The sequence below is a fragment of the Physcomitrium patens genome, chromosome 13, assembly GCF_059467195.1.
Source record: "Physcomitrium patens ecotype Gransden chromosome 13, ASM5946719v1, whole genome shotgun sequence".
NCBI lineage: Eukaryota > Viridiplantae > Streptophyta > Bryopsida > Funariales > Funariaceae > Physcomitrium > Physcomitrium patens.
This window is the reverse complement of record NC_143422.1, coordinates 10404964-10417905: the sequence shown is the minus strand read 5'-3', so window position 1 is coordinate 10417905 and position 12942 is coordinate 10404964. Positions and strand designations below refer to the sequence as shown.

At 41.6% G+C, this 12942-nt stretch overlaps 2 protein-coding genes and 1 long non-coding RNA gene across 8 annotated transcripts; 2 read left to right on the top strand and 1 right to left on the bottom strand.

Annotated features, from left to right (window-relative positions):
* Nucleotides 1–1574: 1574 nt before the first annotated feature.
* LOC149987938 (uncharacterized) lies at nucleotides 1575–2670 on the top strand. Its single transcript, XR_016506058.1, has 2 exons — nucleotides 1575–1889; nucleotides 2202–2670. It is a non-coding gene; the product is annotated as an uncharacterized LOC149987938 (long non-coding RNA).
* Nucleotides 2671–4141: 1471 nt separating this feature from the next.
* Nucleotides 4142–6408, bottom strand: LOC112290750 (uncharacterized). Of its 2 annotated transcripts, none has more exons than XM_024537394.3 (3): nucleotides 5855–6408; nucleotides 5118–5507; nucleotides 4142–5019 (listed from the first exon to the last, which is right to left on the bottom strand). In XM_024537394.3, the coding sequence occupies exons 1-3, from the start codon at nucleotides 6006–6008 to the stop codon at nucleotides 4322–4324; spliced, it is 1242 nt and encodes a 413-aa protein (XP_024393162.1). In that variant the 5' UTR covers nucleotides 6009–6408; the 3' UTR covers nucleotides 4142–4321. The 2 variants fall into 2 exon arrangements, with proteins under 2 accessions (XP_024393162.1, XP_024393163.1); XM_024537395.3 differs by having other exon boundaries at nucleotides 5118–5518; nucleotides 5855–6381.
* Nucleotides 6409–8177: 1769 nt separating this feature from the next.
* LOC112290805 (uncharacterized) lies at nucleotides 8178–12942 on the top strand. Of its 5 annotated transcripts, none has more exons than XR_002972273.3 (12): nucleotides 8178–8709; nucleotides 9019–9785; nucleotides 10046–10115; nucleotides 10331–10404; nucleotides 10541–10626; nucleotides 10871–10954; nucleotides 11059–11143; nucleotides 11301–11380; nucleotides 11644–11745; nucleotides 11986–12044; nucleotides 12247–12391; nucleotides 12677–12942. XR_002972273.3 is itself a non-coding variant. In XM_073538237.2 (11 exons), the coding sequence occupies exons 2-11, from the start codon at nucleotides 9074–9076 to the stop codon at nucleotides 12332–12334; spliced, it is 1440 nt and encodes a 479-aa protein (XP_073394338.1). In that variant the 5' UTR covers nucleotides 8196–8709; nucleotides 9027–9073; the 3' UTR covers nucleotides 12335–12564. The 5 variants fall into 5 exon arrangements, 1 of the variants encoding a protein (XP_073394338.1); XR_002972271.2 differs by having other exon boundaries at nucleotides 8196–8709; nucleotides 9027–9785; XR_002972272.3 differs by having other exon boundaries at nucleotides 8707–8906; nucleotides 9027–9785.

Below are 12942 nucleotides of genomic sequence, written 5' to 3'. Positions count from 1 at the left end.
AATGTCGCTACATAGCTCCTAGTTAGAAAGTATATATAGTAGCAAGAGTGAGATCTTTGTCACTCTTGTCAATTCTAAGGACAATCCTTATCCTAGTCATCATTGAGGTCAATATTCTAATCTACTTTCAAGGATCTTTAGTTTTCTTATCTTTTGGCAATAGCCATTCTAATTTCTTTTTGAATATACATATATATTTATTTTCTTTTTGTCATCGTTTTTGGAAAAATATCTCATTTCTTTATTTGCATTCACAAGTTCTTATCTTTGACATAGTATTAAGCCAATAGTGCTTAAAACCACAAGAATATATTACATATCTAATCTATTTTAAAGTGTTAAAAATATTAAAAAAAAAAAAAAAAAAAAAAAAAAACTAGTATAGAAAATAATCAAATTGGAATTAAATTACTTTATACAAATGGTAATAAAATTTTGTAGTCCTATCTTTGAAATATACATAGTTTTCTTCAACTACATCTTATCATTAGTCTTACTACTTCTTTTTTTTTTCTTCTCACAATTAGTTGCTTATTTATTTATTTAGTTACAAATAAAAAATTAAAAAAACTATAGAAACAATTTTTAGTAGGACAAATGACTTTTAGATCCATCCTTGATATTCTCAAACTATATTTTCTATAACATTGTTCGTTTTCTTTTTTCATTTATACTATATTGCTAATTATATATTAAAATATTTTTAAAATCAAGACTCATTCAATGACATCTTCATTAATGATAATAATTATTATTGTTTCACCAATCTTCTAACGACTTACCAAAATGGTCACAAGGCTCTCTTAATTAATTAGTGGATCCACAATAGTCCAATTTCGGAGAGAAGGTGCGAAAATGTTACCCGTCGTCGTTGACTGTCACAAAAACGTGAGTTTTACTGAATGAATCATCCAGAGTTCTCCCGAAAATTGACCTGTCGGTAGAGAGAGAGTCATCGGAGCGGGCACAGCCGACTCCAACCGTCCTATCGACAAGCCCAAGGGCGGAGACAACGGCGGCGTCGACGCCTTCAATCAAGTCGCAACATCACCGCAAGCAAAGCAAGATCGGCGAAATGCATGCTCAGTGTCCAGACAGAGACCAGCTCAAATCGATCCCGGTGGGCGTTGTTACTACATTGGCACCGCCGCCGCGGCCTGCGGATGCCAACAAACCAGGACAAAGCCTACGAATTCCACCTCCACCGAAGTCAAAAGTTGTCAAGCGTGTGTCCCAATTTTCATCGTGTTCGGAAGACTTGGCGCCTTACTGAACTGGGCTCACGGTGTATGGTGACAGCACTGTGACGGATCGTTCCCCTTTGGCACGTGCACTGCATGGAGAACGGTGGTTGGGTGTGATGTAGGTGGAGTTGTTTAGTTGCACGTGATTTGACCCGCAGATCAGAGGTTTTGAACGTTTGGTTTCAATCGCGCATCGGAGCTTCGATCGTCTTCTTCGACTGGGGCACGTCGCCCCCACTTGGCCGTGGTCTTGCGACTTGCTGCCACTCTCGCCTGCCCCCACAATATTCAACCAGTCATGAACCCAGACTTTGTCATATCGAGACTAATAGTAAGAGATAGTGGTTTCGATCTGGGTTACGAAGTACCTCGGAGGACAGGGATCACTTCAGTAATCTCCACCAATTGGTTCCATTGTGCTTAAGTGATCTCCTGTCTCGACAGTAAATTGGAGCCGGTTGGTGGAGCATGGTGCAACCGTGAGATTCATCGTTGTTTCGAAGATGGTTTGCTTTTGCGCTTCCCTTTCACTCCCTGGAAGTGGCGACTCGTTTCCTAGAATTTTTGTGTGCGATTCCTGGCTCATCACCGGCGAAGAGGAGTCCTCACTTGGCACTGCCTTGCCTTACTTGCCCTTCTTTAGAGGTTTCTTCTTCACCTTTTGCCGCCATGTCTCCATTCCTGTCTTGTAGCGGCTTCATATCTGCGCCAGAAAAATTCTAGAAAACAAGAGGAGTTCTGGAAGCATTGCTGTTTGCTTCTCGATCTTGAAAACCATGAGGAGACTATTTCTGTTTTCTTTAGGAGAAGAATCTCCAGAAGTAACGGAATTGTCAGACTAGTAGGATTCAGTGCCTCTTCCTTCACCAATTCTTTTTCTAATTTGCCGAATAGCACTGATATAGTTTATCACGATCATGGGAAGTGAAGTCTCAAATCTGCGCCGCACTCATGTAGGAATTACAAAACTTTGGTCAACTAAATATTCCAGAGGAAGAGGAAGGAAAGAAGATGCTCGGGGAACACCATCGTAGTTCTCAAGCTTGCGTTTCCGCTTTCCGTGGCCTTCATCTGTGTATTTTATTGAAGCCCAGGGAGACATGGGTGACACTGTAAAACTACGAGAACTACCGTCGCGAGAAAAAGGAAAAAACGAAGCTGGTGAAGTTCTTCAAGCGACATGCCGTGCACCTTGCCCTACACACACGAAGTCCGTTGGGAGAGAACGAGGAACAGATAGAAGAACCATATGACCACCAGCTTCTCTTTTTCCTCCAGCGCTTTAAATAATGGCAGCGGATTCTTTTCCTTGTATGTTAAGCGAATCCCACACAGAAGAAAGGTCTCTTTATGGCAAGTGAGTGGTGCCCTGCATGAACACCGATGAATACACAATGACTGCTCACAGCAGCAATCGCCCATGTCAGATTCGGTCCACGCCACGAGTGTCAATCCAGTTATTTGAATAGTTTGGTTTAAAAATACATACAATGTATACATGTCGACCCCACGAGCGGTGCCACTCCGACACATCATAATGGAGTTACTACAGTCTCTGGGATGGAGGTTGAAATTGGAGGTGACCATCCGATTGTTGTGTGACACACTATCTTCATGTGCCGATATTTACTCCAAGGAAGTTCGTGCGTCTTAGCAGCTGGCCGCTGATTTGCTGAAACACACTTAATTGCAAGCATACCTCTACTCTTCTTTACATTATTCACAGATTCATGAATTGGATAGTATAGGTTTCACAAATACGAAGTTAGTGTGTATGTGTTCATTCATTGGGAGGAAATCTTGTATCCGAACTTATATATTGCTTGCGACAGTAAGCAACACCTCAGCCCAAATTCCTACTATTTCAAGGCTGTTCAGGTAGTCAAATGTGTTCTAACAAAAGAGAGGACGCCGCAAATGACACCTTCATAACAGTTTTGAAGAGTATGCACATTTCGTGGGTCCTGATTTTTTTGTTTTTGTTCTTTTGTCTCCGCAAGGAATGGATACAGAGACAGGCTCTAAAATTCAATGAATCCCGCTCATTTTTGTGCACAATTGTAGTGGTTCTCTGGAATAGTCTCAGATTATCTTTTGTTTCTGTCCCCTCAGCAGAGATCAAGGTTTTGTTTCATTCAGGGACTTTCGAGGGAAGATGTGCTCAGTAAGAGAGAAATAGGTCTTCACATCTGTCCAAGGTACAATGTGAAGACCTATTCCTGCAACAAGGAATGGATTTCTAGAGGTCATAAACCAACGCTATTTTCTGAATCACAACTAATGATTAATAAGACAATGATCAGTAGATTAAGAAATCTTCTAGAGTGTCGTGACTATGTTAAAAGTTGAGTTGATGAAGTCCTGAAAACACTTGCAAGTGACGATCGAGGTAGTGAACCTTCTGAAAGATGCATTTGTGAATGACGTCCACATATTGTGAAATCATTGCGTCCCCTGCAACCAAAGAATACAGTGAAAACTCACGAGTCCAAAAGTTACGAATGATTCTATGGAGGACACAATTGCATGGCAGGAAATTTTGTAGAACTCTCGACAAATCAACACATTTCCTTCTCGTGAGTGTGTACCTATTACGTTCGGTACATTCAGTGTACTTCCACTGGGAATACCAATAGTAAAAACACCTGCTGTATTTCAAGGGGGGCTTAAGTCCATGTTTGATGCTATCATTGTATGATTGGTCAAACGTTTCAATTTCTTTAATTTCTTCACATGAGGTGATATTATTAAGTCGGTTTCGTGATAGACCATCAAATTTTCTACCGTAGAATACCTTCTGATTACGTCAGCTTCACAATGCATTTCTTAAATATGAAGTCCAAGTGGTCCATTGTTTGGCTCTAGCTCTTCTAAATATGATATTAGGCTTCACTGTATAGTACAAACGTTGAACCATTGATCCTCTCGAATTTCACTGCAAAAAATGATTTTCTACATGAATTTCTAAAAAAATCGACAGTACTTCGGAAGACAACAGGATGATGATCCAGTTCTTCACCTGAAATAAACTATCTAAACACCAAGCACAATGTACATGTAGAATAACACCATAGCTTCTACTCAGGATTTTTTTCAGCTTTAGTGGGAGTGAAAGCAGCTAAGAGTACAGCAATCTTGGAAGTGAGAAATCCAAGTGATCCTGCCAAAAGCTCCGGAGGGGAGATGCTGATCACGGCGGAAGCTTGAGATGCCCTCGTCACCACAAGTGCAAGCCCTACAATCAGAGCAAAGGTTGCAGCTGGAGATTTCACCTTCAGGCTTGAGAATGTACCATTGCTCTTCAGGCTTTCGGGCTGGTCTGGGCTCGGTATTTGGTCTACCGCCCTTTGAATCAAGAGAAGATACAGAAGCCCTCCAGCGCCACCTACGGCAAATGCTTGTGCCATATCTGGGACACCGAGCAGGTAAAGTCCCAGGGTTCCAACACCAACCATACCAGCAGTCGAGCCGAGTAAGAGAAGCTTAAGAGATTCATATTCTCGCATACTAGCTTTGCGTAACCTTGCAGACTCTTGTGGAGTCTTTCTTGCTTCAATGGGAACTTTAACTGCCAGAATTGCTGAATCCTCTGATCCATTGCACTCTAAAACTTGAGCTGGTTTTAGTTCAACCGCCGAATGGTCCTCGCCATCACCCATAAGGATGTCCCTGCCATTGAATACGTGAAAAAATCCTTTCTGTGCGTCTAATCCTGATTCCTCAGGCCCCCCACATGGCATCATGGTTACTGTCGCTTGCTCCAACCGCCATGTCCCTGCAATATCGAAATTCATAGCAATTCAGTCCTTGCGCATACATATCAACAAACAATCGCGCACAAAAATGACTTCGGATTTGGCTAAAGCATAGTACCTGACTCTGGAGCTATCCAAAGAGCAGAGATTCGGCCAAGATTAGGGCCACGAAAATTGACTTCATCAACTGATCCTCTCTGGAACCGCAACGATGCAGAGTTTGCTACACTGTCCTGAACTGGGAGAATTCTCTGCATGAGCGCTTCACCTCCTTCACCAATCAGTAAAAGCATGATACATGCATTTGTAATCGACAGACTCGCCCGATCTTCGTTGCTCGTAGTGAGCTGAACGGTGTAAGTGGCCTCTGCATTTCCAGAACTGGAGGTCACCCGATCTAAGGCCCTGAACGCATCTGATTCCATATCTTGAAGGTTTGTATTCTTGTAATCCTGTGTGTGCAGCAAGTGTCTGGGCTCTTGGAAAACCACACGCCGTCGGACAGATCCTGCCATATATCTTCACATATTGTGAGAAATGCAACAACATCATACTAATCCGTTAAAATAGCACTCTTGAAATTGGTGTCCCTGATGACATTCTGGAAACTGAATTAAAAGAAAACAGACGTTTCATCCTCCAAAATTCAAGAGCACGCAAGAGACCCAGATTCCTCACTACAAAAAAAAATATGTCTCGAAATTCACGATACATGTAACCAAGAAACAAAGCTCATTACTTCGCTTGGCGGCACTTGACCGATTCTCGTGATTACGACGAAAATTCCTGTGAGTCATAATACATATCAGATATAATTTACAAATGAATGAAAACAGGTATAAGTAAATTCCTTACCGGGCGATGGGGGTGACTTGGCGCTCGTCGCAGAAACTCTCAAACTCGATGCTTTCCCACAGCCAACACTTTTCTTGCCCATGGGAAGTGTCCCCTTGCTGTAGTGGACGTTAAAACATCCACCACACACAGACACGAGGTGACAACACTCCATCACGACCCAACTCTTTCTCCCCTTCCCACAAAATCCCTCGTACCCAGCTACCACCCGTCTACTCCCCCACGCTCTCACCCAAAGTAATGAAATATCAGAAAGTGCCCTTCATAAAAGCGGGGCGCGGGCAGAAATCGTCGGGCACATCGGAACGCAAGTATCAATTGAACGATTCCTACTCCAACAACAGAAGTGATGAAACCGCGAATTGAACAGCCGCGGCAAGGATCACTATACACCTGCGGCTTAAATTGGGACACTGTAACGATGATTCCACGAGAAAAAATAAATTTCTACAGTGCGATACTGTTACCAAAGGAACCCAGAAACCAGAAATCGGAAATCACAACCCAGAATTGTGGGTGCGCTTCCAGAGATGGAGTGCGAAGCAGGGCAATCAACAGCGCGGCACAAAAGCAGAGCATCGAATCTTACGAAACCGAAGTCGATCCATGAGTGCCGCGTCAGCAGAGATTTCGTGTTTGTCGTACGTGGCAAATATGCCACGTGGTATTTAGAAGATGAATTTGCCACTTGTACATAAAGATGGATGACCTTTGTGTGATTGACCATCCAAGTCCAGACGAAGTTTTCTGTGGATGAGAACGACTTTCGTAGGAGGTGTTGAGGTTGATACCTACTTGAGCGTAGCGGGTATCTTACGGGTATAAAGCCTTCCCCTATAAGCTAAGAAACGGGTATAGTATAGTGATGCCCTTGCATGGGCTATGGTCTCAGGCTGACTTGGTTATGGTCCTCACTGAAGTGGATATTATAAATTTGTCTTCATCTCTACCACATATTTGTTTTTTTGTTTGTACTAACAATTTGCAAATGCTATTTTACCAGTTGTCCTAGCATATATATTGTAAATGAAATTGCATGAGAAATATTTTTTTAATTTCATAAGTGATTATGTTTGTCCATGCAAGGCTTTGAAATTAATATCTATATAATAAAGAAGCTAATTTACAAGACAAAGACTTAAAGAAATCTTCTCATTTGCCAAAATTAAAGTAATCGTTAACCAGCAGAAATCCCTGCATAATCTTCAAAAGACCTTCAGTTTATTGTTGTATAGCATATCATATAATTGCTTTTCCGAGTCCAATGGCACAAGTTTCTGCTAATATTTTATAAAACACAAATTGACTGATCTGAATTGATTGTTAACATGTTGGTATAAAATGAAATGAATTTAATGTCACAATGAGGTAGTTTATATTGATGCTACAAGTGAAAGTAGATGTTTCAAATGCTTATTGGTGCTTGTGTTTTTATAAAAGTAATGTTTGCAAGTTTTATTGCCACTCTTTTGTGAATTTGATTTAAATATGATTCGATACAATTAATCTGATGCTAGATATAAATATTTAACATTAGCAAAAAAAAAGTATCATCTTAATTTTAATTTTTGTAATAAAACTTTATTTATGTTATTTATATGGTTTTAACACAAACAAGTTATTGCAATAGCACTAAAATTTTAGTGATTTATGTTAAACAAGTATAAACAATATTTATCATACAAATATATATATATATATATATATATATATATCCATAAAACAATCAGTTATTTAATCATTATTAACGAAATTGCAAACTATTTCTCAAGTGAGATGCTTCCTTTGTAATGCTATTAAAACTAAATATTCACAAAATATTATTCTACACCAACCATTTGCACATTGTTCATTCATGTGGATTTCTTGTGGTTTTGTTTCTAATTTGGCAAATATTAAAATTATTCCCAATGCAAAGCTCTTGATTTATAACTTTTGTACAACCTTACAAAATATCAAATAGTTCCAAAATTAGCAACCCTCCTATTGCATTGAAACGTCACTCATGTATCAAACCATCAAAGTAATGCAGATCTGATTGTGAAAAATGCAAGGCATCACCTCTTTGCTACTTTCCTCTCACAAAAACAAGCCTCCCAGTAATGCAATGCCTTCATGTCCCTAATCTCTTATCACTACGAATGAATTGGCTGTTGAGGGCATCACCGCGTACATCAGCACAAACTCAAACCCAATGAAAGATTCGTCTCAAAACAAGAGAAAGTAACACTGAACATTATTTCACTATAGAAAAAAGTAGAAGAATTCAACAACCAGGAGGAAGAAAAGGAGGAAGAGAATGGTGATGACATTGCAGTCATTCCGAAGGTTGCATGAAAACAGACACCCGCCTTTCTGGAAGCACATGCAGCAGTGGAGGTGGAGCTCCGGAGAAGGGACGCACCAGGGGATGCAATTCTATGCAGTGCAATGCAAAGCAAGGGTGCTTCGAAGCAGTGATACATCGAAGAAGTAATGCACACGCAGCATGTGGTGTTTGCATGGAAGCGCCGGATTGTTGAAGCTTAAATTGCCACGAACGCTACGAATGCTGCTACTGTTGCTTCTGCTGCTGCTGCCAAACAGCTAGTATTGTTTCACGCCTTGGAATTCATGCTTCAGCTTTCTAGTTCCCTTCTGCTTACCATCTAGAAGGGCTGAATCCACTGCAGCAGCAGGAGATTGAGTCGCTTCTACCTTGCAGTTCTTCAGTCCCAGTCGGGCGTGTCACGTTTAATGCAGGCTCGGCTGCTGACAACTCAGTCCTCGTGGTTCAGCGTTTTGTCGGTGGGTCCATGGGGTTTACAGCGGCTCTTCTCGCGACTGGTGTAGCAGCTCTTGTGAAACCTAAGTTGGTAAGTGGGGTCTGGTGGGGATGTTACAGTTTCGCCATCGCCTGCTTGGTTTGGTGAAACTCCACGTCATGGTGTTTTTTGTGCAGTGATGTTAGGTTTTGCGTGGCTCTGAACAAGCTGTTCTTGCTTTTGCTCCGAGCTAGTGGGTTTTTTGCTTTGAGCGGGTGACGAGCATTGTTGAGGAGGCGCTTGAAGCGGTGGGGTTGGTGGGTCGGTTGTGTTTTTTGTTTGTTTGTTTTTCTTTTCCTCTTTTCTTGTTGGAGGGTGGAGTTCGGGGATCAGGTGCAGGGCTTATATCAGGTCAATTAGTGATGCAGACTGATCGACTGTTCAACATGAGCGTGTTGCACCGCGAGTAGAAGGCATGGACGAGGGTGCTCCTCCAACTCCTGTGGTACTCGAAAGTTCGCTTTCCAGCTCCATTATGGACTTGGGCCAGACAGAAGGATACCACCACAATTTCGGCACTCCGTATGGGAGGGAGGGTCGCGAGGGTAATTTGGACGAAGGTAACATCCGCGTTGGTAATGGCGGAGGAGTAGGAGTTGGGGAGGATGAAGAGGATAAGCTAGACAAGGAATGCGAAGGGATGGGGAGGAAGCGACGGGCCGAAATCTGGCAGGATGCTGAAATGGACGCTCTTGTAAGAGCCTTTCGGGAGGTTCATATGAAGCTCACATCGGCAGCCGGGAATGGAAAGAAAGTGAAGCAGATTTTCAAGTCAGCTAATGATAAGTGGCAGGAAGTCAGGATGCTACTTCTAGCCTCGGGAGTGGACAGACAGCCCAAAGAAATCGAACGGAAGTGGTCTAACCTTTCGACCGCGTTTAAGCAGATCGCTGACTGGAACAATAACAAAAAAATGGGGCGCCCAAGTTATTGGGATTTGGACGAGACCTTGAAGAAGGAGAAGACCAAGGCGAAGGAGCTCCCAGCCACATTTAGGGTGCAGCTTTTTGAAGCCATGGCGGAGTTTATGGGTGACCGCCAGGGCCCTCGTAGTCGATCTCCCGCACAAGCGGCCTCTCCTGGATTTCTGCCAGTATTTTGTCTTCCTCGTCCGTCTCCTGCTCCAGGTGCCTTTACTCTCCCGATCTCCCTGACTCTCTTGTGAATGCATCCGCTCGATATGGAAGGTTTTTTATTAAACGATCTCTAATTTCCTGCGTCGTCTCTTTTTTCAGGTTGTCAAGGGTTTAATTGATATTACTGTCACATTCGGATGTATATGCGTGAGTAATGGAGTATTTAATATCCTCGGATGTGATGAAGTTTGCGAGCTTTGCGAGCCCGATGCGTGTAGTTCTTTGATTAATTCTATTTTCTCTGCATGCAGGGGTGGTTGAGGTACCATTGCCTTTGGAGAAGCTCGGTATCCATGGCAACCGCTTAGATGCTGCAAATCAGTAAGCCGTGTTGTTTTTTAAAGTTGGCCTAAAAAATTGCTGTTCTAACTAGTCAACTGAAGCCTCTAGCTGAGGGTTTGCAGTTGGGTCGGCAGTTTCAGTGAGTGTTTTTTTTGCTGAAGTGACCTAATTATGCCTATCATTATGTTTGTGTATCGTCAATATCATGCTAATTCAGCCGTGGTTTGTGCATTTGATTCTGTATTTCATTATAGGAAAAGGCGTCGGGTTGTTATTCTAGCTCCAGGCCGTTTTAATCCACCCACGTACATGCATCTTCGCATGTTTGGTTAGTCTATCTACTCTTTCACTCTTTGGGTATTTGCTATGTTGAGCACACGGATAATAAGTTGATGCTTATGCATGCTTGCTGTTTCGCTATTGTAGAGAAAGGCTCACGATGTGCATTTTGTTAAGCATTGCAGAGTTGGGAAGGGATGCACTTGTAGCAGAAGGGTATCATGTGTTGGGGGGGTACATGTCTCCTTTCAATGACCTGTGCCACAAGAAGGTGCCACTCAGTTCTTTTCTAAGAAGTTTAGCTTCGTTGCGAAGCAATTCTCAAGTGTAGCATATGTTTTGTTGTTAGTGGTGTGTTAGACTTCTAATCACGGGTAACCCTGGCTTAAATCTTTTCACTTATAGGGTCTTTAATGGACGCCTGCAAAAGAGTAGACGCCCATTCAGAAGCTTCGTTTATAGTGGAACTTAATCATGTCTTGGTGCTGATACCTGTACATGTGGAAATGGGAAAGGGGCTTGCTCCCGCAGAGCAGCGTATCAGGATGTGCGAATTAGCTGTTGCTGATTCTCCTTTTATAATGGTCGATCCGTGGGAGGTGAGTTCTGCACTGAAAATACCATCGTCTCTAAGTATATTTCTCCCATCTTTGCCTTGATTAAATTCCGACCCTAATGTGCTGGGTGGGATGGATTGAAGTAGGCTAAGCAGAACTCATACCAAAGAACGCTTACTGTATTGGCTAGGATCGATATGTTGGTTAACTTCAATAACTTCGCCCCTGATGGTAAGTGCTCTGTTCATTCCTCAAGATGTGTAGGATTCTTGAATATCACGAACTCATTTATCAATAGTTGCCATGTGTGCCTTTTGCGCTAGACTTGTTTATGGAATATAAGAGTCGTTTGTTTTTACCTGGCGGTAATGATGAAATGGTTTTGCAGAAAAAGTAAAAGTGATGCTGCTTTGTGGAACTGATGTGTTAGAGTCCATTGCAACTCCTGGGGTATGGTTGTCGGATCAGGTTAGTTTTTTTTCCTATGTATGAATTCGTTTCTTCCAATCCTCTCACATGTTTTGTACCCAGTCGGATGATTTACACGATATTTATTCATGTTTTCTTTCAATGAAATATTTTACAAGTAATGTTTCAATGTTCTGTGAGGAGGGCATGTTCTACAATGCATTGATGTTTGATAAGCCTTAGTTTGACAGACTTTTTTTTTTTTTTTTTTTTTTTTCCGTGTATGTGAGCAAGGTCTGACAGACGAAACGCTTTTCCTGCAGGTGAGAACACTATTGCATGAATATGGAATTGTGTGTATAAACCGAGACGACAAGGATGCACGACGCCTTGTGTTTGAACACGAAATTCTGTATAATAATCGAGTAAGTAATCTTAGTGACTCGTCACCATAATTTTTCCAGGGTTTAGGGCCTGTTGAGAAGCTTTTGGAAAGTGTTATCAAGGATATGTGCTACCATAAAATTTGCCGTGTGATTTATGAATTTGCTGTGAATCGTTGTGTTTTAGATCAAAGGATCTGGGTTCTAGATAATGTCCACAGTGTGTTCCCGAAGTGGTCGAGGAGTTGCTTTTATATCTTTATTTTGTGCGTCAATTCGCAGAGACAGATATTGGTGGTGGATGGAGTTATTGAAAATAATATAAGTACTGCTGCAATAAGGTATTTCAGATACGCTGAGCTGGTTTTATTTTTGTTACTCCATCACTCGAACCTTATTGCTTTCACGTATACCATAACAAGTAGATGGATGCCTGTTTCATTAGTAGAGATCTTCTTGGCTAAATATCAGATAGTAAATTGTATTGTTTAGACTTCTGTGCATATACTCATGCTATTTTAATGGGCGTCTACTCTTTTGCAGGCGAAATTTGTCGAGGGGCTTGTCAGTAAAGTATTTGATTCCTGATTCAGTAATCGACCATATCAATATGAACCACGTATATTCATAATGTTATCTCTTCGCAATGAAGCTTGTTGCAGCAAACCTATGTGAGCTAGATGACCAGGTGTTGAGCTCTTCTGACGATCTGTAGATGTCTCACACTTAAACGCAATCTTCTGGAGAGGATGCAGGGTTTGCTATATTTCTTGAAATAGAACATGTCTCTGAAATGCCAGACTGCCATTGATTTGTTGCAAGATTTCTTGTATACATATATGGACTAAGCTTGTCGCTAAATCGCTTACTACTTGTCTTGTTTTAAAACAGTGTCTGGTCGTTGGTTGTGTAGCTGCTAATAGCTTTCTTTCAAGTGATTTTTTTAACGGTTTTGTTGGACTTCAATTTACAGCTTGCATGTTGACATAATGTTGGAGGAACCACGCAATCGACTCGATTAACCCAACTTCTATTTCCAGGTTAGTCTGCTTCAGAAGTAGGCACTGCACAAAGTCTTCATTCAGAATCGTTCTTGAGCACCGTAATTAAGAATGTGTCTTGTCTTCAGCAATTGTGGACCTGCTTGACAGTGTCTTCTGCAGTTTAAACTGTACGCGGCTATCTGTAACTGATTTTGTTTTACAATCAATCTAAATGGCAGAGTAATTATGTACTTCA

What these genes read in the sequence shown, in the direction of transcription:
- LOC112290750 (XM_024537394.3), bottom strand. Translation starts at nt 6,008, where the DNA reads ATGGAGTGTTGTCACCTCGTGTCTGTGTGTGGTGGATGTTTTAACGTC. An exon ending in CAAGTCACCCCCATCGCCCG is followed by an intron (nt 5,508 to 5,854) that starts GTAAGGAATTTA and finishes GATATATGGCAG; the next exon opens with GATCTGTCCGACGGCGTGTG. An exon ending in TTGGATAGCTCCAGAGTCAG is followed by an intron (nt 5,020 to 5,117) that starts GTACTATGCTTT and finishes TCGATATTGCAG; the next exon opens with GGACATGGCGGTTGGAGCAA.
- LOC112290805 (XM_073538237.2), top strand. Translation starts at nt 9,074, where the DNA reads ATGGACGAGGGTGCTCCTCCAACTCCTGTGGTACTCGAAAGTTCGCTT. An exon ending in CATGCATCTTCGCATGTTTG is followed by an intron (nt 10,405 to 10,540) that starts GTTAGTCTATCT and finishes TAAGCATTGCAG; the next exon opens with AGTTGGGAAGGGATGCACTT. An exon ending in ATAAGTACTGCTGCAATAAG is followed by an intron (nt 12,045 to 12,246) that starts GTATTTCAGATA and finishes ACTCTTTTGCAG; the next exon opens with GCGAAATTTGTCGAGGGGCT.